The 22,364-nt window shown below is 50.9% G+C and overlaps 1 protein-coding gene across 5 annotated transcripts in view; it reads left to right on the forward strand.

Annotated features, from left to right (window-relative positions):
- Positions 1–22,364, forward strand: part of CACNA1A (calcium voltage-gated channel subunit alpha1 A) — a gene marked incomplete at its 5' end in the record, with an annotated part of 237,674 nt that overhangs the window by 160,924 nt on the left and 54,386 nt on the right. For all 5 annotated transcript variants that reach the window (XM_082834912.1, XM_082834911.1, XM_082834913.1 and 2 more), the window contains 5 exons: positions 6,813–7,276; positions 8,996–9,134; positions 10,687–10,816; positions 15,261–15,320; positions 16,091–16,197. In XM_082834912.1, the coding sequence (XP_082691038.1) occupies positions 6,813–7,276; positions 8,996–9,134; positions 10,687–10,816; positions 15,261–15,320; positions 16,091–16,197 (900 nt within the window). The remainder of the gene's footprint in view (positions 1–6,812; positions 7,277–8,995; positions 9,135–10,686; positions 10,817–15,260; positions 15,321–16,090; positions 16,198–22,364) is intronic.

Genomic DNA, 22,364 nt, shown 5'->3' on the forward strand with positions numbered 1-22,364 from the left:
TCCTCCCAGGGAAATGGGAGGCCACTGAAGGGATTTTATGTGGAATGAAGTGTTTAGCACAGGACTCCCATAATTAAGAACCAGTGGATCACTGGTGCTATTTTGAGTGGGGCGCGGCCATGCCACGTGGCATGCTGGATCTTAGTTCCCCGACCAGGGATCCAACCCCTCTCAGTGGAAGTGAGGAATCCTAACCACTGGACCACCAGGCAAGTCTCCTGGTGCTATTATTTTAATACTACTAATATTACTGTTGTTATCATCCTTGTATTATATCTACTCCTATCATTGAAGGAGGAGGGATGACAGGGGCAGAAAGGCAGCTCAGCCTGGTAGTGAAGGGCAAGGATTCTGGAGCCAGAGGTCACACTGCTGCCCCATCACTTCCCAGCTGTGTGACTCGCAGCCTGTCACTTCCTCTCTCTGGGCCTCCGTTTCTCCATCTGTAAAGTGGGAATGAGAATGCTACCTACCTCCTAGGGTAGGTATAAGGTTCAAATGAGTTAATACATGCAAAATGCTTTAAAGGGTGCCTGGCTTATAATAAGTATGCAGTATTAGCTATTATTAGTATGAATATTATTATCATTCGATACTCAGTAAATGTTAACTATTTTTCACAGTAGCAGTAATAAGCATTCGATAAGTTTTAGTTATTACTATTATTATTTTCACTATTACTATTAAGACACTTTCATCATAGACTAGAAAACAAAACTTTAGATCCATAGCCTTTGGATTATCCATTCAGACTCCTTCTTTTTACAGATGGGGAAACTGAGGCCCAGAGAGGGAAAGGGATTTCCCCAAGGGCAGCCAGCCAGCTGATAGCAGTAGTGTGATAAGAACCCGGCTTTCCTGAATTCCACAGGTGGCCCCTGCTCCCCCTCCTCTCCAGAGGAACAAAGGACCTCCCCCACTTCCACCCCCAAATCTGCACGAGGAGGGTACTGCTCACTCCTTTATTAATAGATGTGTCAGGGCTTCCCTGGTGGCGCAGTGGTTGAGAGTCCGCCTGCCGTTGCAGGGGACGCGGGCTCGTGCCCCGGTCCGGGAAGATCCCACGTGCCGCGTAGCGGCTGGGCCCGTGAGCCGTGGCCGCTGAGCCTGCGCGTCCCGAGCCTGTGCTCCGCAGCGGGAGAGGCCGCGGCAGTGAGAGGCCCGCGTACCGCAAAAAAAAAAAAAAAAAAAAAAAAAAGAACATAACATACTAAAAAGACATTTCAGTTCTGTATTATGACAAAGCCAGTGGCCCGTAACAGGCCTGCCTCGCACATTTCTCCTCTTGTCCTTCCTTAGGCCTCTCCCTAGACACACTCTGTGTTTTGATTCTCCAGACCATTGATACTAACTATAATTGTTTTCTTTCTGTTTCCCCTGTCTTCCCCCACCATTTCTGCCTTAATCTCTTCCGCTTCAGTTTTCCTAGGTTTACATGTCCCCCACCCCCGAAGCGTTCACTGGCTCACCCCAGGAAAAAGGGGGTGGAGCACACTCTGTTTTGTATCATTAAACAGTCGCTAACCCCTGATCTCCCACACCAGGTGGCTGAGCCCAGGGTCACCCCAGGGGCACCAAAGTGAGGATGAAGCTTTCTCTGACTCCCAGTAAAAATCTGTGGATTGCAGGGCATCCACCACTCCCTGATAGCTGGGCAGTGCCTCCTGCTAGGTTTGACTGAGGAGACCTGCAGGGCCTGCACCACCCTAGAATTAATATCTCAGCTATTTGCATACTAGTTCCACCTGCTCCCATCACCAAGACAACCTACTCCCCAAAAGGATCAATAAGAGAGATACTGGACTTCTGAGCCTCACAGTTTATCCAGCAAGGGGTGGAGAGGAGAGGCTTCATCCTTTAATACCCTGATTCTTACAGCACCCCCAATTTGCCTTAGCCAGTCTCAGCACCTCCAGTCCATGCACACCAACTCATCCATTGCCCCATTTTCTTCACTGAGTGGTGCTGTAGCTTAAGATCTCTAGGGCCAGAGTCCAACTCAGCCCTTTCCCAGCTGGATAACCACGGGCAAGTGCCTTTGCCTCTCTGGGCATCACCTTCCTCATCTGTAAAATGGGCCTGATCCTAAGAGCACCTCAGATGGTGATTGTTGTGGGGATTACATGAGTTAATATGTGCAGGTCCTAAGGATAGTGGGGACACAAGCAGCATCCTCTGAATTGAGGGACCTGTGCATGCCCCAGGCAAGATGTCCGTAGCCCTTGGCAGAGGGATGCTGAAGTGATTAGCTGGCAAAGGGATGCAGTGCAGGACAGGCATTACGCAATCAACTGCCTATTCCGGGCAGATGATGGCAGATCCCCAAGAGGGAAGGGGGAAGGGGGCCTGACTTCAAAGTTGTCTGCCGCTTTGGAGTTCTCCTTGGAGACACTTGGAAATAAAACTTCCTGGAGATGGACGCTAGGCCTCTGCAGGCTGAGCTTGTTAAAACTCCGCTGCAAACAGAGCCAGCAGAAGAAACAAAAGCAAGACAAAGCAGAGACCCTCAGATCCCCTTTCCATCCGAACAAGGGGCTCTTGGTCCACGTGTGAGGCTGTCCCTCTAACAAAACGTACGCCGTGATCTCAGCTGCTGTGTTATTTAGTACAGTCTCTCTAGATGGTGACCCAAAGATTCAGATTCTCTTTGAAATGATAACTTCGCTGAGCCTGCTTTTTGGTAGAGCTCTACTTAAAAGAATATACAAAATGATGAGAAAATATTCCCAGCCAGGTTTTCACCTGAGGTACATATGCAAAATACATTCACCCCATCTCAGCATCCCCAGAAGTCTTACCCCATCATCAGCTCAAAAATTCCAAATCTCATCATCTAACTCCAGTACTGGTAAGACTCTAGGTATGATCCATTTGGGGGCAAAATTTTTTTCCATCTGTGGACCTGAGAACTAGAAAACAAATTATCTGCTTCCAAAACACAAAGGTGGGACAAGCACAAAAATAGACATTCCTATTCCAAAAGGGGGAAATTGGAAGGAATAAAACGTCTCTGGTCCCCAGCAAGTTCTAAATCCAACAGAGCAGATTCCATTAGGTTTCCAGGCCTGCGAGCAATGCTCTAGCTCTCAGCTCATTCACACATTTATTCTTCACAGGAACTCAGCGAGGTTATCATCCCCATGTTATGGCTGAGAAACAGGCTGAGTAAATCACCGGTGGTCACATAGCAAATAAGTTCCAGGATCTTCACTTTAGTCTCTATGTTATAGAGAAGGTTCTACTACTATTATCCCCAATTTAAAGATGAGGAAACTGGAACTTCCCTGGCGGCGCAGTGGATAAGACTCCACATTCCCAATGCAGGGGGCCTGGGTTCAATCCCTGGTCAGGGAGCTAGATGCCCACATGCATGCAACAACTAAGAGTTCACATGCCACAACTAAGGAGCCTGAGAGCTGCAACTAAGGAGCCTGCCTGCTGCAACTAAGACCTGGTGCAACCAAATAAATAAATAAATATTTTTTAAAAAATTGAACAAACTCTACTAAGATTTAAAAAATAAATAAATAAAGATGAGGAAACTGAGGCTTGGGGAGGTTAATCAAGCTACAGAGGATCCCACAGCTAGTAAGTGGCATTGGTGAGACTCAAACCCAGGTCAGTCTGTCAATCTAGGACCTGCTCACATGACTGAGAAGTGAGGCATTTGCCTGGACCTGCCCTTCTCCCTCTGCCTCAGGGACGCAAGCCTGAAAATAAATTACCTCATCTCTCTTCTGCTTGCTAAAAACACCATGGACTTTTGCAAGTTAAAATGCAAAAATAAAACAAGAAAGAGGGTACTGGTGACTTAACCAGTGGAAGGGCCTCCAGGGGAGGCCAGCTTTTTCTCTTTTTTTTTAATTATTATTTTTTTTTATTTGAAGTATAGTTGATTTACAGAGGCCAGCTTATTTTAAATTTTTAAGTGTTAGGTAGATTTAGGGTTACAGATTGGACCTCAGGAAGCAAGTCTATGCTGTCCGGAGGCTTTGGTTCCTGCGATTGTACCTAATCTCCTGGGTGTTCGATGAATGGATACAAGCTGAGGGCTGTCTTTTGCTCACTTCTGGTCTCTTGAGTGAGTGTGTGATGGCAACAGCCTGACAAAGCCATTTTCTTTTTTTAATTCTTATTTATTTATTTATTTATTTATTTGGTTGCAGCAGGGAGGCTCCTTAGTTGTGGCACATGGGCTCCTTAGTTGCGGCAGGTGGGCTCCTTAGTTGTGGCTCACGGGTTCCTTATTTATGGCATGCAAACTCTTAGTTGCGGCATGCGTGTGGGATCTAGTTCCCTGACCAGGAATTGAACCCAGGCCCCCTGCATTGGGACTGTGGAGTCTTACCCACTGCACCCCCAGGAAAGTCCCACTAAACCATTTTCTAGTATGCCTAACTCACCCTCTCCGGGCCTCAGTTTCCTCATCTGTGTAACGGGAGCAGTAACAATTCAGGCCTCATAAGATTGTCCCAGAAGTTAATGAGTCAGAATAGAAGAGAGGCTGGCTCACACTATTGGAGGTTACAGTGAGTGCCAAGGGTTCCCTGCACCCAGCAGCTGGGGGCTGGGCCTCCTGGGAGATCTCCAACTGCTTAGTAAGAGAGCTGCAGCGTCAGGTGGGGGGTAGTATGGGTGCTGGAGCCATGTGGTCTGGGTCCAAGCTGCCTCTGCCAGCAACTGACTGTGTGGCCTTGGGCAAGGCCCTTCGTGTTTCTGGGCCTTGGTTTCCTCATCTATAAAAAGGGAATAACAGTACTACCCACTCCCTGTGGTTATTCTAAGGATTAGATGAGCTGACGTGTCAAGGCTGGCACACAGCAAGTACTCAGTATGTGTGAGCTCTTATGAGGAGATGTGGAGGGTATGGGATACAGAATTGGGGGGTGCCTTTAAGAAGAACCAGAGGGGTAAGTCTTGGACTGCAGAACCCTCTGGAGAGAGGAGTCGTTGAGATTATAAACTACAGATGTCCTGGTGTTTCCGGGAAACAGACTTTGCCAGGGCCAGTGCCCGGGGATGGGGGAAGAATGGAGCCTCTTATCTGAAGATCGAGGGTCCAGAAGGGGTGTCTGAAGGCAAACAGAACAAACTGGGTGTCAGGTCCACACAGATCCATGCCCAGGCAGGCAGAGCTGGGACCAGCAGAAGACATAGAGTGAGCAGGGCCTGTAGCCACCCTCACCAGAGCCAGGGCTCCTGGGGGTCTCTGACAAGCTGGCGGTGAGTGTGCAGATGGGAGAAGGCAGGGGTTGATGGCAAGTCTAGGCCTGTGGGACTTCTCCTGGGCCTCAGTGTCCTTATCTGAAAAATGGGGACACTCATTTATCATTTGACAAGAAGTGACCAGGTGGGCTTCCCTGGTGGCGCAGTGGTTGAGAGTCCGCCTGCCGATGCAGGGGACGCGGGTTCGTACCCCGGTCCGGGAGGATCCCACATGCCGCGGAGCGGCTGGGCCCGTGAGCCATGGCCGCTGAGCCTGCGCGTCCGGAGCCTGTGCTCCACAACGGGAGAGGCCGCAGCAGTGAGAGGCCCGCGTACCGCAAAAAAAAAAAAAAAAAAAAAGAAGTGACCAGGCATTTACCATGTGCCAGGCCCTGTTCTGGGCACTGAAATCACAGCTGTGAACAAGACAGACAAAAATAAAATCCTTGCCTTGCGGAGCTGATGTCTCAGTGGGCATTGAGGTCGGAAAAGCTAAGCAAGGACCTCTAACTTTTTCCTCTCCTCCAAATGCATTGAGCACTCAGACTCTTTTCTCCTCATGTCCATCTGCATGGTGTTAATTATTTGAGTCACTGAGGCACCAAACCCCTACCCACCTCATCTTTCCCACTCTCCACCTTCAGCCGTACCAGCCACCTGAAACTCAACAAGCTCATCCCCACCTCATGGCCTTTGCACTGGCTGTTCCCCCTGCCTGGAATGCTTTGCCCACCACACTTGTATCCCTGTGAGAAATTACCCTGTTCATTTACTGGCTGCGTAGCCTTGGCGAGAGACTTAACCTCTCTGAGCTTCAGTTTTCTCATCTGTTAAACCGTGCTAGTAATTATCCCTCTTAGGGCTAAGGACGAAGGGGTTATTACAAGGCAAGTGTGTTACTGAAATGTCTGCTGTTATTATTTCTATTGTTATTTTTTATTATGTTAATGTATGTATATGGCCTGCTTTCCCTAACTGGAATATTGGGAAGGGGCATACTTACTACAAGCATTTAAAACCATGAGACAGGGAGTTCCCTGGTGGTCCAGTGGTTAGGACTCCACGCTTTCACTGCCGAGAGCCGGGGTTCAATCCCTGGTCAGGGAACTAAGATCCCACAAGCCCCATGGCGTGGCCAAAAAAACAAAACAAAAAGATAAATCCATGAGGCAACTCCACCCCTAAAGAGATGGTGTCCCTGTGTCCGCTTTAGCCACTCCTGGAAACACTGTGTGTCCCTGTCCTGCCTCAGAGCTAATGGGAGACACATAGGCAGGGTCAGGGAGGTTTGGGTTGGAGACATGCGGGCTCTGGCAGAAAGTTCTTTTCCTTTCTGATTTCTCCATGAAGGAGTAGCCTCATCTCTTAGGAAGCAGCCCTCCTGGCAGGAGAAGCACCACACTGAAACCTGGGAGGGTGGGCACTTACACTGCCACGGGGTCTTGATCCGTAACAAGAACAGACCAGGCACCGGAGAGTTTTCAGGACACGGCCCCTCGACCGCCAACTTGTACCTCGAATGGTGGAATCTTAGGCAGGATCTGGAGACATCCCCTCTATGTTCTAACTCACTTATGGGTTCTTTTTCATTGGCCTGCCTGCCACAGAGAGAACCAGGGCTCCGGGGTCCCCGTGTCGGGCCCCAACCTGTCCACCACCCGACCGATCCAGCAGGACCTGGGCCGCCAAGACCCACCCCTGGCCGAGGATATTGACAACATGAAGAACAACAAGCTAGCCACCGCGGAGTCAGCCAGTCCCCACGACAGCCTCGGCCACGCCGGCCTGCCCCAGAGCCCGGCCAAGATGGCGAACAGCACCGACCCCAGCCCCGCGCCTGCCCCACCTGCCACGGCCGCCAACCCCCAGAACGCTTCCAGCCGCCGGACACCCAACAACCCGGGGAACCCGTCCAACCCCGGCCCCCCCAAGACCCCCGAGAACAGCCTTATCGTCACCAACCCCAGCAGCACCCAGACCACCTCAGCTAAGACTGCCAGGAAACCCGACCACACCACGGTGGACATCCCCCCGGCCTGCCCTCGCCCCCTCAATCACACCGTCGTCCAAGGTATGAGCTCTAATCTCACACATGAGCCGGCCTCCTGGGCTCAATCCCCAGAGGCTCAGTTGGGTGACTCTGGACAGTGACTCCACCTCTCTGGCCTCAGTTGCTTCATCTGGAAAATGGGTAGAGACATAGTTCCTGCCCCCACAGGGCTGCTGGGAGAATTAAATGAGATAATATGCATACAATGCCTGGCAAGTACACAATAGGTTAGCAACATTTCCTCCATCCCAAATTCCCACAGGGGAGCCAGGGGGCCACCGTATTTGAGGAGTCAACGGATTCCTCTGATGGAAATCTGGGGGAGTCGGATGATTCTTTAGGCCGGCGCTGTCCAAAAGAAATGTGACACAGGCCGCCTGTGTAATGTTAAACTTTCTAGGGGAGTTCCCTGGCGGTCCAGCGGTTAGGACTCCATGCTTCCACTGCAGGGGGCACGGATTCGATCCCTGGTTGGGGAACTAAGATCCCGCAAGCCGAGTGGTGCGGCCAAAATAATTAATTAATTTATTTATTAAACTTTGTAGTAGCCGTGTTAAAAGAAAGCAAGAAGGGACGAAAGGAGAAAAGGAGGGAGGGAAGAGGGAGGAAGGAAGGAAGGAAGGAGTGATTTTAAAAATAAAGAAGAAATAGGTGAATTGAACTTTAATAGTTAAATCGTATTTAACCCAAAATACTATTGATTTGTATCCAGAGTGTTAACATGTCAATGTGTCATCAACACCTTCTAAATTATTAACGAGCTACCTTACATCCTTTTTCTCATACTCAGTCTTGGAAATCTGGCGTGTTTTTACACTGCATGCCGCAGTTTGGACTAGCCACGTTTCAGATGCTGGACAGTGCAGGTCTAGGACCTTGAGGGATTGGCTGTTTTTGCCCCCCACCCCCAAACTCCCCCTTGTAAGATCTGAGAAGCACCAGGAATTCGGAAATTACCCTGAGCTTATTATTTTTAAGATGATAATGGTAGCCCAGTTCTATGCAAAAGCTGTCCATGAGTTTGCTCTATAAATGCTTGCCACAGTCCTACAAGGCGGATCTTGTCCTTGTGCCCATTTCACAGATGAAAAAACTGAGGCTCAGCACGGCTCAGCCTGTCCACGGACCCGCAGAGTGGCTAGGCTGCAGGATCAATGCTCAGGAGGATGGTGCCTCACCCCACTCAGGAGAGGGGTGTTAATGGGGGGAAACCCTGCAGTTTGACTCTGGGAGGGGCTCAGTATTCCCATCTGTAAAGTGGGGCTCTTGGTACTCACCCCGCCTGCCTCCAAGTGACAATAGAAAGGTCCTCATAGGCTGGGGGGTAGGTCTATGTTAGTTTCCCGTGAGGGTCCCAGCAGACTCAAGGCTGTAGAGCGGTTGAGAGCAAGCACTCTGGGGCCAGGCTACCCGGGTTCAAATCCCAGCTTTGCCACATCCCAGCCATGTGACCTCAGGCAAGCCACTTCGCCTCTCTGTGCCTCAGTTTCCTCATCTGTAAAGTGGGGATCATAAAGTACCAACCTCATAGGGTCAGGTGAGGATTAAATGGCATAACAGGGTGCCTGGCACATAGTAGGCGCTTTGTGTCAGGTGAGGATTAAATGGCATAACAGGGTGCCTGGCACATAGTAGGCGCTTTGTGTCAGCTGCTTATTGCCTGCTCGGAAGAGTAGGCAGGAGACCAGAGGTTTGTGGGAAATCGTGGAGGGAGCCCTGTGTTGGTTCTTGTCCCAACAGTGAACAAAAACGCCAACCCAGACCCACTGCCAAAAAAGGAGGAAGAGAAGAAAGAGGAGGAGGAAGACGACCCCGGGGAAGACGGCCCCAAGCCCATGCCCCCCTACAGCTCCATGTTTATCCTCTCTACGACCAACCCGTGAGTATGGCCCACGGCCAGGGCAGGGGGCCCAGGGCTCCCACTGGGGCAGTGGAAGTCAGGACAGAGGGCAGACCCAGACAAAGGGTAGTGGGGGAGAGTTGCCTCTAAGACCATTAGTCCATAGGAGACCTTTGAGCAAATTAAAAAAGTGATGTCCCTTTCTTAAGTCATATAAGATAGAAACTTATCATAAAGTACTGATTTTGTTGGAAAAGACCCCCTCTTGCCACCAACTAAAAACCACTGTCATAAATATCTACACTGTCTGTGATGTGAGAGGTGTCCCTTAGAAATGGCTTCCTTGTGCAGTGCACAACCTGTACAATTGTACATGGCAGCCCTGGTCCCTGAGCTCTGCTCTACAAGGATTTGGATTTTGGGTAGATGATCTCTGAGTTCACGGCCCTCTGTCTTGGGCATCCTTGAGGAGGCTGGATTATTTAGGGGAGAAATTTATCGCATGTATGTCTTGGTGGCTCAGAGGTTGTTTTAGAATTGCATTTTTCCAAAGGGTATTTTTTGAAACCCTGGTCCCTCAAAATGCTTCTTGGCAAAGGAGAATCATGTCAAATAAGCTGCAGGGGAAACTGCTTTCTCTAACCTGCCCCTTGGAGCTCACCCTGTGCATTTACTTTTTTATGTGGTGGACATTATCTATTTTAATAAAGAAATTCTTATGTGGCACTTAGCGCCAGGCACTCTTCTGAATACTTTACAAATAAAAAATTTTCTCATAATAACCCTATAGGGGTTGGTACTTTGCTTATCCCCATTGGACAGATGAAGAAACTGAGGTCCAGAGAGATGAAGTCACCTGCCCGAAGTCAAACAGCAAGCAAGGGGGAGAGCCCAGACAGACTGACTCCAGCATCCTTGTTCTTAGCCACTCAGCCCTGCAGCCATTCATACAATCTCATGACATATTTATCATTATTAGCTCCACTTGAGGTTAATTATTTCATTATTATCTCATTAGCATATTAAAGACTCTGATAAGGCCTGCAGTTCATAATTTAGGTAACTAACTTTTTGGAGCCCCTACCATATACCAGGCCTATATTAACCCTTTTGATCCTCACATTCTTGTGAGTTAGGCACTGTTGTTATGGTCATTTCACCAACGAGGGCACTGAGGTACAATAACTTGCCTAAGGTCACTCAACTAATGAAAAAAAAAAAAGGAAATCTACTTAACCCAGAATTTCCCAATTTTGTTTGACCATGTGCCATTTTATGCATAAAAAGCTTTTCATCTCCTACAGAATCAAGGACAATATTTCTTCAACCCAGCCTGTGAGTTAAGATGTTCCAAGAGGGTGGTTTGGAAGTGATGGGAACTTATAAACAGAGATGTGGATATCTTCCCTCGCTGAGGGCTCCCCTGCCCCAGGAGGGTCCCCAGATGAAGGAGCTTGTTACTCTGTTGGGTGTGGGACCTTGGGAGTTAGAGATCTCAGATAGCGGTAGGTGACATAAGGAGATGACAGAGGAAGGGGCTCAATAGCCTGTGGTCTGAGTGGACCTCTGCACGCCTCCCTGTCCCCAACAGCCTTCGCCGCCTGTGCCATTACATCCTGAACCTGCGCTACTTTGAGATGTGCATCCTCATGGTCATTGCCATGAGTAGCATCGCCCTGGCGGCTGAGGACCCCGTGCAGCCCAACGCACCGCGAAACAATGTGAGTCCCACCCAGCAGGTTCCTTCCAGCCCAGCTACTCTGTCACGGGCCACTTTCTCCTGCATCATAAAAGCTGATAGCTAGGGTGGAATAAACGTTGGGCGTACCCCTGGGCACAGCCCTTGCGGCCACTGGTTGGGAGGGGAAGCTCTGATTCTCTTCTTGAGGAAGGATGTTCCTTGCGACTGTGGTTCTGTGTGCCCGGTGGGGAAGAGGTGGCCGAGAGGGGCTGAAAAGTGCTGGAATCCCTGGTGGGGGGAGTGAGTCTGGCAGGATGTGGAGGTGTACAAGCTCTGCATGGAATGTGGGGGGTACTGAGACAGAGGGTGCCCCAGAGGCATCTCCTCTGCAGTCAGGTCTCACCACATGGACCTTTTTGTTTTGATGCGAAGCTTTGAAAGAAAGGATTATTTTGACTGAGAGGCACCTCCTAAACTTTGAGCTTTGGGGAGAGCTAAAAAGCTCTCCGTTTGGGGGCCCAAGGTCTGCTAACAGCCCCTGTCAGCTGAGCACTTGCCGTGTCCCAGGCACAACCCCAGGTGCTTGGGGTATCCCCATTGGACAGATGAGGAAACTGAGGCTCAGGGAGGTTTAGTGACCTGTCCAGGGTCACACGGCAGAATTCCAATTCTGCCCCCACTAGATCTCCCGCTGCTTCCCTCAACTGTCACCATTTATCAAATGCCTTCTGTGCTCATGTTCCCCCTTAAGTCCTGCCATGCAGGAATGAATGTGTGCCGTGGTTGAGAGGGGAAACCAAGGCGCCAGCAGGCCAAGGCATAACAGAGGCCGGACTGGTGTCAGCGCCTCCTTCCCCAGCTCCTTCCTCTACCCCCAGCAGCCCCCACGCGAGCCATCTTCCTCTGGGAGTCAGGCCCTGCTGCCCTTGCTAAGTAGGTTAGGAGCCTTGGCGAGGCTGGCACGTCCCATAAATCAAGCCCGTCCTCAGCTTACTTTGCACTTTCCCTTCCTTCACAGGCCTGCCAGGCCCCCTGGGGACCCGATGGGGGAGATGGAAGGAAATAATTAGAACAAGCCTCCTGAAGGAAACTGGTACCAGGGCAGGGCTGAGGCTGCACTCTGTTATCTCCTGCTGCCCGGTTTCAACTAGGGACCCAGGGAGCCAGGCTTGGGGAAGGGGCGTCCCAGGAGGGATCCGCAAACCCCCTGCTGGCTCTAGGAGACTGGAGCAGGCTTTGTCTCCGGCAAGGAGGAGATGGGCATGGGGGGTCCGGGGGGACCACTGCAGCTCCTGGGATTGTAGAGAACCCTGGCAGGGCTCAGCCCAGCCCCCATGGAGTGTTTGCAGAGCTCCGGTTCCCCTGCCCCATCCCCATTGCTCCACCTCACAGTTGAAACATCTCTCCTCAAAGCCCTCCCTCTTCTGGGCTTCCCTGGCTGTCCAGTGGTTAAGACTCCACACTTCCACGGCAGGGGGCACGGGTTTGATCCCTGGTTGGGGAGCTGAGATCCCACATGCTGCGCGGCCGAAAACATAATAATAATTTTCTTTCTAAAAGCCCTCTCTCTTCAAGAGCATGGTAAAGCAGCTGATACCCCGGGCCCCCTCCCGAGTTCTTTTTATCAGCTGATCTAGAACAGGCCTCAGAAAAGTGCACAGAACACGTATGATCCATTCATTTATCAAGTGCACTCCCTCGTGTAACATCACCCAAGCCAAGAAGTAGAACAAAACTGAGCGTGACCGCAGGCGCCTCTTCGATCGCCCCCATCCCTTCCCTCTGGAGCTCGGTCCACAAGTGGGAACAAGGTCTTCAGACACGTTTGGGTGTTGTGAGTTGGGACAGGTGGAGGGTTGCTACTGGCATCGAGAGGGTGGGGACCAGGGACACTGTTCATCACCCTGCAGCACACAGGGCAGCCTCACCACAGAGAATGACCTGACCCCTATTGTCAACAGGACTTGAAAAACCCTACCTTAGAGGTATCAAAATCCCCACTTCTGGAAGGAGCATTTCTTAGCTGCTCTGATTTTCCCACCTGTACGTGCCTCCTTAAACACTAGAATTTTTCTGCCTGTTTCTAACACTGAACAGATGGGATACATTCTATGCATCTCTCTGTCACCCAAAATCATGTCCACCGTGAGATGAGCATGTATTGATGCTGGCGGTGACAGTCATTCTTTTCCGTTGCTGTTGAATGTTCCACTCCACGCCATCATCTGTTTACGCATCTTCCATTTGACACACGTTTGGATTGTCTGCAGTCTAGAATGCTGTCACGGCATCCCCTACCCCCACCATGGGGCCCCTGGGCTTGACTTTCTCCAGGGTCTAAAACCAGAAACGGACCTTCTGGATCATACATAGAAGTTACATGAGGTTGGCCCCAAAGATGCAGCCAGAATGTTTACTCGCACCAGCAACGTACAAGGCTCCCACTGCTCCACGGTCTTGCCCACACTTGGTGCTGTCAGCTCTCTCATTTAGCCAACCTGGTGGGTGTGGAATCTCATTGGGACTTTGATTTGCATTTCCCTGTGATAAATGAGACTGAGAACCTTTTTGGATTCCAGTGAGCCACAGAAAATTGCCTTTTGTAGAGGTCCAAAAGATCTACATGTTAGATACGGTTGAACCTAATTTCTTGGTCTTTTGATTTCCTCTTGCTCCACTTATTAAGCTCTCCAGAACTGGATGCAGCTGACCACCTGGCCTGCCTTTCCCCCCACCTCCTTTCCTTCCTTCTTTCCTCCTTTCCTTCCATTCATTGCTTTATTTAGTAATTATTTAATGAGCAACTACTGTGTGCCACGTGCTGAGCTAAACATCAAGGATTGACAGGGTATGAGACAGTCCCTGCCATCTCAGAGCTCACAGAGCACCAGGCCTTTATCCACGCTGTGCCCTCTGCCCGGTGCACCTGAAATGCTCTCCCACCACCATCCCTTCAGCCTTCCCAGAACCTTCCAGCCCCTTGCTGCACATCCCAGGAAGTTAGCCATCCTGGCCGCTCTGGTCTCCAATGGCCCTTCAAGCACCACACATATGAGAATGTGAGTGGTGACCACACAGATCACAGATCCCAGCTCCTGCAGGACCCAGTGCAGCCACAGTTATTCATGCATTCATTCAGCAAACATTTCTTGAGTATGCCTGGCCCTGTACTATAAGCTGGAGATGCCACAGGGACAGATAAACATCCCTGCCCTTGTGAGGTTGACTTTCAGGTTGGGGAGGTGGACAGTGAGATTATTAATAACTATAACAAATAGTGTGTCAGGATGTGATAAGTGCTAGGGATGAGGGATATGGGGGAAGGGGTAGACTTGGTGGAATTTTAAACAGGCAGTCAGGGAAGGCCTCACTGAGAAAGTGATATTTGAGCCAAGTCATAAAGGAGGAGAGAGAGGGAATCAGTTGGAACATGGGGAAGAGCATTCCAGGCAGAGGGAACAGCCTGTGCAAAGGCCCTGAGGTGAGAACATCCAGGGTGGCAGAATCAGAGTGAGCAAGGGGGAGAGTAGGACAAGATGAGGGCAAGGAGGTGGCCAGGCAGATTGTGCAGGGCCTTGGAGGACTTTGGCTTTTACCCGAGTGCGGTGTGAGCCACAGAGGGTTCTTGAGCAGAGAAGAGGGTGGTGGGTGACCTGACTTGAGTGCTCGCAGGCGCCCTCTGGTGGCCATCCTTAGTAATTACCAGCCCTTACTTCTCCAAGGCAAATCTGATGATGAAGTCAGTCCCCTGCGCTTACCACGTGCTGGGCACTGTGCCAGCACACTCAACATCCTCATGCCAGGGTCACACCATGGATGTGCTATGGCATGGCCAGGAAAGGGGCCAGAGTGCAGCATGTTGCCCGTCCAGACAGAAACCACTAATGCCTGGTCTTGTGTAAAGTGGTGGGGTGAGGGAGAATCAACCCACCCTGCTGAGTGTGTGGCCCCGGAGTGGGGAGGGAGTTGGGCACCACAGTGAGGTTTGTCCCCAGTGTCTGTCCTGGACGGCTAATCATGTTTAGGAAACCCTGTGTGGGAACAGTTACTCACCCAGGAGACCCAGCAGGTCAGAGGCACTGGGGGATCAGACCTGTCACCCACAGAGATGCAGTCCTCCCTGAACTTCCCTGGGGCCACCTCTAGTCCATATAGTGCTTTGGGCAAATAAAAAAGGCACCCTTTCCTTTGGTAAGCAGACCAGCCTGGTAGAGTGATTTTTTTTGCTAGGACTTTGCTGCCATCTGCTGGACAGTTTCAGTCACAACATACAAATCTGCCCTGAGACAGTGGGAGGAGGCCCTTGGGTAGTGCACGACCTGCCCAACTGTACATGGATGCAGCATTTCCTCATGTGGATGGAGATTCTGCTCCCTGGGGACTTTGTTGGAGGCCACACACCCCAGTGGACCAAGGATAGGTGCACGGGGGCTCTGCTGGAGCAAGCCAGTGATCGGCTGCTCCCTTGCTTTTATCCCCTGCAGGTACTGCGATATTTTGACTACGTTTTTACAGGCGTCTTTACCTTTGAGATGGTGATCAAGGTGAGTGCCAGGGCTCCACAGGATTCTGCACCCTCAAGAATGCCACCCTGGTGCAGGAGGCTCACCCCAGAGATTAGAAATGCTTGGTGTGTTTGAGGAACATCAAGGAAGCTGGTGCATCCAGAAGGAGTGAGAGAGGAGGGTGGGGCAACCAGGTCAGGGAGATGCGCAGGGAGGGACGAATCATGCAGGAACTTGGGGGCCACAGGGAGGACTTAGGCTTTTATCCCAAGTGAGGTGGGAGCCATGGAAGGTTCTGAGCAGAGGGACATGATTGGACTCAGGTGTTCACAGCCACCCTCTAGCCTCTCTGGGAGGGCAGGCTTGAGAGGGGGAGCAGGGTGGGTGGGACCCAAGAGAACTGGGAGCAGGCGATTGCACTGGTCCAGGCAGGAGATAATGGGGACCAGCCCAGGGTGGTGGCAGAGAAGGTGGTGAAAAGTCGGCAGATTCTTGGAAGGTTTGGAAGGCAGAACCAACAGGGTTTGCTAATGTATCTGATGTGGGGTGAGGAACCCAGGGAGATCCCAAGGTTTTGACCTAAGAACCAGCAAGTCAGAACTACCTTTCACAAGGTGGGAAGGTGCCTTGGGCAGGGGCTCTCACTCCTCCCCCAGGTCCTCTGGCCACTGTCCCAGCCCTTCAGGATGAGGTGGTCCCACTGACTACCATGCCCCCTCCTGTTGCCCCTCCTCCTGAGGCTAAAGGGTGGATCTTGGTCCCCAGGGTGGGGATGAGGGATCAGAGCGCTGTCTCTTCTCCTCCCATAGATGATCGACCTGGGGCTCGTCCTGCACCAGGGTGCCTACTTCCGTGACCTCTGGAACATTCTCGACTTCATAGTGGTCAGTGGGGCCCTGGTGGCCTTTGCCTTCACGTAAGTGTCCTCTCGAGGACTCCTCCTGCCTCTTCGTCCCTCCGTCCCCAGCCCATTGAATCAGGGGACGTGTTCTCGGGGTGTAGAGAAGGGGAGAGTGGGCTCCAGGGTGGTGGGAGGCATCCGCATGCGACCGGGAAGAGCTTCGATTGGCTTTTGCATGATGGCCACCACGGAGGAAGAAGGAGAAGGCTCCCACCTTCTACTTCCTCACACAGCCATGCCACCGACCCCTTGCTCTGCTGCTTTCCGTAGACTAGCCCCACCGGGACATCTCATCTTCCTTCTGCTCTACAAGCTCTGCCCAAGCCACTGTCTCTTTGGGGAGCCCCTCAAAAGACAATCAGGAAACGAATGTGCATGAGAATTTGGATCCCCACCCTGTGCCCGAAGGCCCTGTAGTTATAGACCTGATGACTCCCCTTGTGTGTCTTGAACTTCTCCTGGCAGTCCTAGGACACTCTGAAAGGTCATGCCTCATCATGCAGCTCCAAGATGGTGCCCAAATTCTGGGCAGCCATGTCAAAATGGCAGCTGGGTTCTGAGCAGCCGTTCCAACATGGCACCCGAATTCTGGGCAGCCCTTTTAAGATGGCACCTGAGGGCTCAGCAGTCATTCCAAGATGGCGCCCAAAGGCTTAGTAGCCGTTCCAAGATGCGATTCCAAGATGGCGTCCGAGGGCTGAGTAGCCATTAGCTCTTAGGGCCCTGGTAGCAAACTTAGCAGTACATGCCTCAACTTGTAGACGCTTGGGGCAGGATGGAAAAACCCTAATCAGCCCCTAATCCAGAAACAAATCTTCTTAGGGACCCTGTCTGTGCCCATCACAGTGGACCATTCCCAGAAAGAAAAGTCTCAAAGGGATTCAGACCCACCTCACCTACATAATGAGAAATCAGGGGCTTCCCCTTTGCCTCTGCCTCCTGGGCCCCTTCTCAGCAGACCTGGAAGAGTCCTTGAATGGCCCACCTGACCAAACAATGAGGACTTGGTTTTTCAGGAGGCCAGTGTGGTGGCCTGTTTCCAATTTAAGGGCTAAACTGGGCCATTCTCAGATCCTCCCCTGGGAACACAATGAGATCAAGTTGTGTCAGAAGAGCAAGAAATCTCCAGAGTTTCTGGATGCCTCTGAGCTGGTGGAGATGTACCATGAAGGTCAGGAAGCTGAATGTATTTCTGACTCTGGCCAGACTTCCCACCCCCTTTCTCTTTGTCTTCCACTTTCTCTTCCTCTTTCTGTGTCTGCTCTTTTCCACCCCCTCTCCTTTTCTCTCTTTCTTCCTCTGTCCCTCTTCTACTCTTCCTCCTCTCTCTCCCACTTTTTTAAGTAATTGAGTATTTGATCATTAGAACGATGGAAGAGATCATCTCAAAACTTCAAGAAGTTTGGCTACATTTTCATTAAGATGTCCTGTAGGTTTAATACTAATAATAATCAAAGTGCACAGGAAATTAGAGGAGAAAGATTACCACAAATAAGACATGGTATCCATGGCCTTCAGATATAAAAAGCAATTACAAATCAATAAGAAACACTGAACCTCAATAGGTAAGTGAGCACCGGATTTAACACAGAAATTTCACAGAATGCTGACTAATAAAAAATGAAAAAAAAAACCTACCTCATTGGAATTAGGAGATGTACAAAATACAAACAAGATACAATTTATTTCTTATCAAGTTAGCACAAATTTCTTTCCCCAAAAAAGATTCCAAAAGGTAATACACTGTGTATATGAGAATGTAATGAAATATGCTCCTCCCTCTGTCCCTCAGATATGTGAGCAACTTCTACAAGGTGTCAGTCAGGCACCATGCTAGGTCCTGAGAAAGTTTCGATTCTGAAAAGCCAAAACATTTGACTGCCCTCATCCTGGAGTGAATCCATCTCAAATCCCCTTCCCTCCCTTGCTCCTGTTTCTGTCTTTCTCCTTCTTTATCTTCCCCCTTTTCTCTCCTTCCCTCTCTCTGACTCCCTCTCTGTCTCTCTCTCTCTCTCTCCACCTCCCCTTCCCCTCCCTCCTCCCGTCTCCCCTCCCCCTTCCCCTCTCCTTCTCCCTCTCCCTCTCCTCCAGACTCTTTTCTCTCTCTCTCCCTTCCATCCTGTCCTCCGCCTTGACCTTCTGCCTAACCTGGGCCCCATGGCCTGGAGAAGGCAGACACTCTGCCATTTGCTCTGGCATCAAAAACCCAGTCCCCACCATGTTCTGACCTGGGGTGGTCTTCATGTCCAGGGAAGGCAAGTGCAGGCAAGCATCCCTCCCACACTTCCTCCAGCCCTCCAGGATGACGTCTGCCCAGCAGCCCCCAGGTCCCCCAGAGCTCAGAAAGAAATCACATCCATCTCTCCACACACAGCACCCCCTTTGCCAGCTGTGCCCTGGGTGGTGGGTTTTGCCCTCCGTGGCCACCACTGGGTGTAGTACAATAGAGGTAGTGTCTGCTGCCCATCAGTTCATCCTCGACACTTTCCTTCCAGACCTCTGTGGGAGCCAACAAGCTTCAGTGCTGAAGAGGGGGCCCCCACTATTGCCCTGTCCCATCTCCATCCCTCATTTGACCTCCCAATTTGGGAAAAGTGTGGCCTTCGAAAGACCCGGGCACAAGCCTTTCAAACCGTAGAGCTTTTGCGATGATGGGCCACAGTTCCCCTGGAGCTACAGTTAGGCTCAACTTTAAGCAAACCTAATCTGCGAAAACAAAATTGTTTTTTCACCCAGAATCGAGCAAAATGGTTCTTTGCGTCTGCCAAAGAATCTGCCACAGGGAGCTGATTTTGTTTTTTAATCTTTGAGTTTTTGTTTTAAATATAAAGTCATACAAGGGCATATTCAAAATGAACCTCCAGCTCAGAGAAATTTAGCAGCGTATTTGTAGAGTCAACCTGTGAAGCTGGTTTTATGAAGTTGCTAGAGGCATGAAGCCAGCCAGTTAATGCCATTGAAAATCCCTGTTTGCAATTGTTTTTTTCAATTCCTATGTGAGGAAAGGGTCTGGACAGGGAGTTAAGGTCATCCCTAGGAGTCCCAGTGAGCTCGTGGACCTTGCAGGAACTGGGGTGTGTGAGATTTTGCCAGTGGGATCCTGACAAGTGTTGGGGACTCTCTTGGGGTTTTAGAAGAGCTGACCACCCGGGGAGCGCCTTTATGTGATGGTCACAGGGATGGAAGAGGTAGACCCTGAGACCCCACCCCTGCCACACCCTCCCCACCTCACTGCCAAGAACCTATCTGTCACTGCCACTCCTCTTCCAGGGCAGGGCCACAGGCCAGGCACAACTGGCATGCACCTGCATGCCTTAGGCCAATCTGCCAGAAAGCCAGAGAAGGGGCCCCCCACCCAGGCTGCTACATTTTTCCCCAGGAAAGTTTCAGAATCCTCCCTCTGCCTTCAGGTTTCTGGCCTCTCTTACCTGAGAAGGTCTCTCGCCCTACAAGGACTTTCCTTATTGTCTTTCCTTGTTACCAGACGGAGGTCACATTGGCAGGAGTAGGTGTTGCTCTGAGAGTCTCCACTTGAGTGTCCAATCCCAGAGTCCTTTGCTTCTTTTCTTTCTGTTCTTTTAACTCACATTATCTGTCCTATGTGCCTGTCTCCTCATAGACAAGGTTGAGAACCCCAACAAGTGTTAAAGGAACCTGATGGTGTTAGGAAAAGGTTCCAGCAAGGCTGTCCGGTTTCTCTGTAGATGTGCAAGTCCCTGAACCTCTCTGTGCCTCAGTTCCCCCATAACTTTGACAAACCTGACTGGGTAATAATGATAGTAACAGCTTCTGTTTACTTAATCTTTACAAGCCCACGCAGGAAGTTCTCTTATTATTCCCTTTTTGTACATGAGGAAACTGACGACCAGAGAGATTGTGGAGGGAAGTCAGCTGTCAGATTGAGGGTTGCTGCCCATCTCCCAGCACTGAACATGGAGACTTTCACAAGTCAGCAGAATGAGGAGGCAAGGATTCTGCAGTGCTGTGACTGTGGCCCCGTCTCGGACGTGGGGAAATGATCCCCGTGGTCCTCCAAGGGATGTGTCGAAGCTCTCCCGACGGTTTCCACCCCTCCTGCACCTCCCCCAAATATCTGTGTGCGTGTGTCCTGCTCCATCTACTGACTGTGTGCTGTGTCCATGCGACCACCATTAACACACCATTTCATGAGTCACCACACTTGACATCACGCTCTGTGCCCATGCAACGGGGTAGCCAACTGACCTTTCTCAGCAGCTGGCAAATCATGACCCTGCCCTCACTGCCAAGAGTCCATCTGGGGCTGCCACTCCTCCCTCAAAGCGGGCCCGCACGGCTGGCAGAGCACCTTGATCAAGCCACTCCTGCGTGCGCAGGAACCCAACGGCCAGGAAGCCAAAGAAGGAGCCCCCGGGCTGCCTTTTGTTTTTTTAATCCCCATCCTCAAAACAGCCCCTACCCGTGAAGGCATTCTTTTGTGTGTGTGTAATGAAATGGAAAGAAGATTAGCGTGCAAGACACACAAACCTGGGTTTGAATCTCAGTCTGCCACTTCCCCGGCTGTGTGACCTTGGACAAGTCACTTTCCCTCTCTGAGCCTCAGCTTCCTCATCTGGAAAATGGGTATAATGGTACCACCTTGCCACAGACAGATGCAGTGACATTCAGAAGACTCACATATTACAGCTAACATCATCCATCAGGCTGGGCAGAAATCACTGTCACTGAAAAATTCCTCAATAATCCAAAAAGGAGAATCTATACAATTCTATCTATGCAATAATTCCTAGATATGTTCAGCTTTGAAAGCCACTGAGGTAAAGCGAAAGGTAGCAGGGGGAAGAAAAATCCAGTGGGAATATTTGTAAGACCCGTTATGTTTTTAGAAACGTCACTAACTTCAAAAGGGGGTGGCAGGTGGGATATTCTGTAGAGAACCTGCTTGGCAGTAGGGCTTCCACTGTTCTCATGGCAATCAAGTTTCTTGCACCTTGATCTCCAGTCATGGTTGGAGGGTCATAATGAGACTGACCCTTGATTCCAAAGATGAGTTGTACAGGGGCCACTGCCAGATGCAGAGAGCTTCCCCCAGGCCCACATTTTTCCAGAAGGCTCTTGAGAGTTGCCCCTTAATTTCATCCCAAATTGGAACTCTTAGCTGCCCCCCTTCTCCTTCATAACTTAGGGGGTAAAGCCAAAGCCGTAGTTACTGTGTATCAAGCATCAGCCCCCGCAAAGGTCTGTTTTACAGATGAGAACAATGATTAAGGGCAGTGCTGGGAGTCAAACCCAGGTCCCCCTAACTCCAAAGCTCACCCCCTTCAAGACATTCTAAACGACTTCCCTGGCAGTCCAGTGGTTAAGACTCCGTGCTTCTGATGCAGGGGCCGCGGTCGGGGAACTAAGATCCCGCGTACTGCGAGGCGTGGCCAAAAAAAAGACATTCTAAAAATTTCCAGTCCCAGAACCTCTGGAGAAAAGGGGTTTTTTCTCCAGCTCTTGGCAGGGACCTTCAGTGGCGAATTTGCCTTTGGTAGTTGATAATTTGGGGCTGTCCTGCTACTTGGAAATTTGGCTTTCTTGGTGCTGTTGGGCAGTGCCGGGGGCCAGCCGAAGGCAGGGGACGGAACAAGCGTCTTCCAGATGGAAGGATGGATACCATCCAGGGCCACGAGCCTAAGGCGGCCCCTCCTGGTGCCCAGGCAGGGCAGGGGAGTGCCCAGGTGTGTGTGCACGTATGTGTGTGTTCTGTGTTCTTTCTTCTGAGGCCGCTTACGATCTGTCTCTCCCTCCGACGCCACGTCACCAGGAGCAGCACACGGTAAAGTGCCTCTCTCCCTCTCCTCCCTCCCTCTCTCTCTCTCCCTCTCTCTCCCTCTCTCTCTCTCTCTCTCTCCCTCTCTCTCTCCCTCTCTCTCTCCTCTCTCTCCCTCTCTCTCCCTCCCTCTCTCTCTCTCCCTCCCTCTCGCTCTCCCTCTCTCTCTCTCTCTCTCTCTCCCTCTCTCTCTCCCTCTCTCTCCCTCTCGCTCTCCCTCTCTCTCTCTCTCTCTCTCTCTCTCCCTCTCTCTCTCTCCCTCTCTCCCTCTCTCTCTCCCTCTCGCTCTCCCTCTCTCTCTCTCTCTCTCTCTCTCCCTCTCTCTCTCCCTCTCTCTCTCCCTCTCTCTCTCCCTCCCTCTCTCTCTCTCTCCCTCTCTCTCCCTCTC

This window comes from Leucopleurus acutus (assembly GCF_964270905.1).
Source record: "Leucopleurus acutus genome assembly, chromosome: 3".
In the NCBI taxonomy this organism is placed as follows: Eukaryota; Metazoa; Chordata; class Mammalia; order Artiodactyla; family Delphinidae; genus Leucopleurus; species Leucopleurus acutus.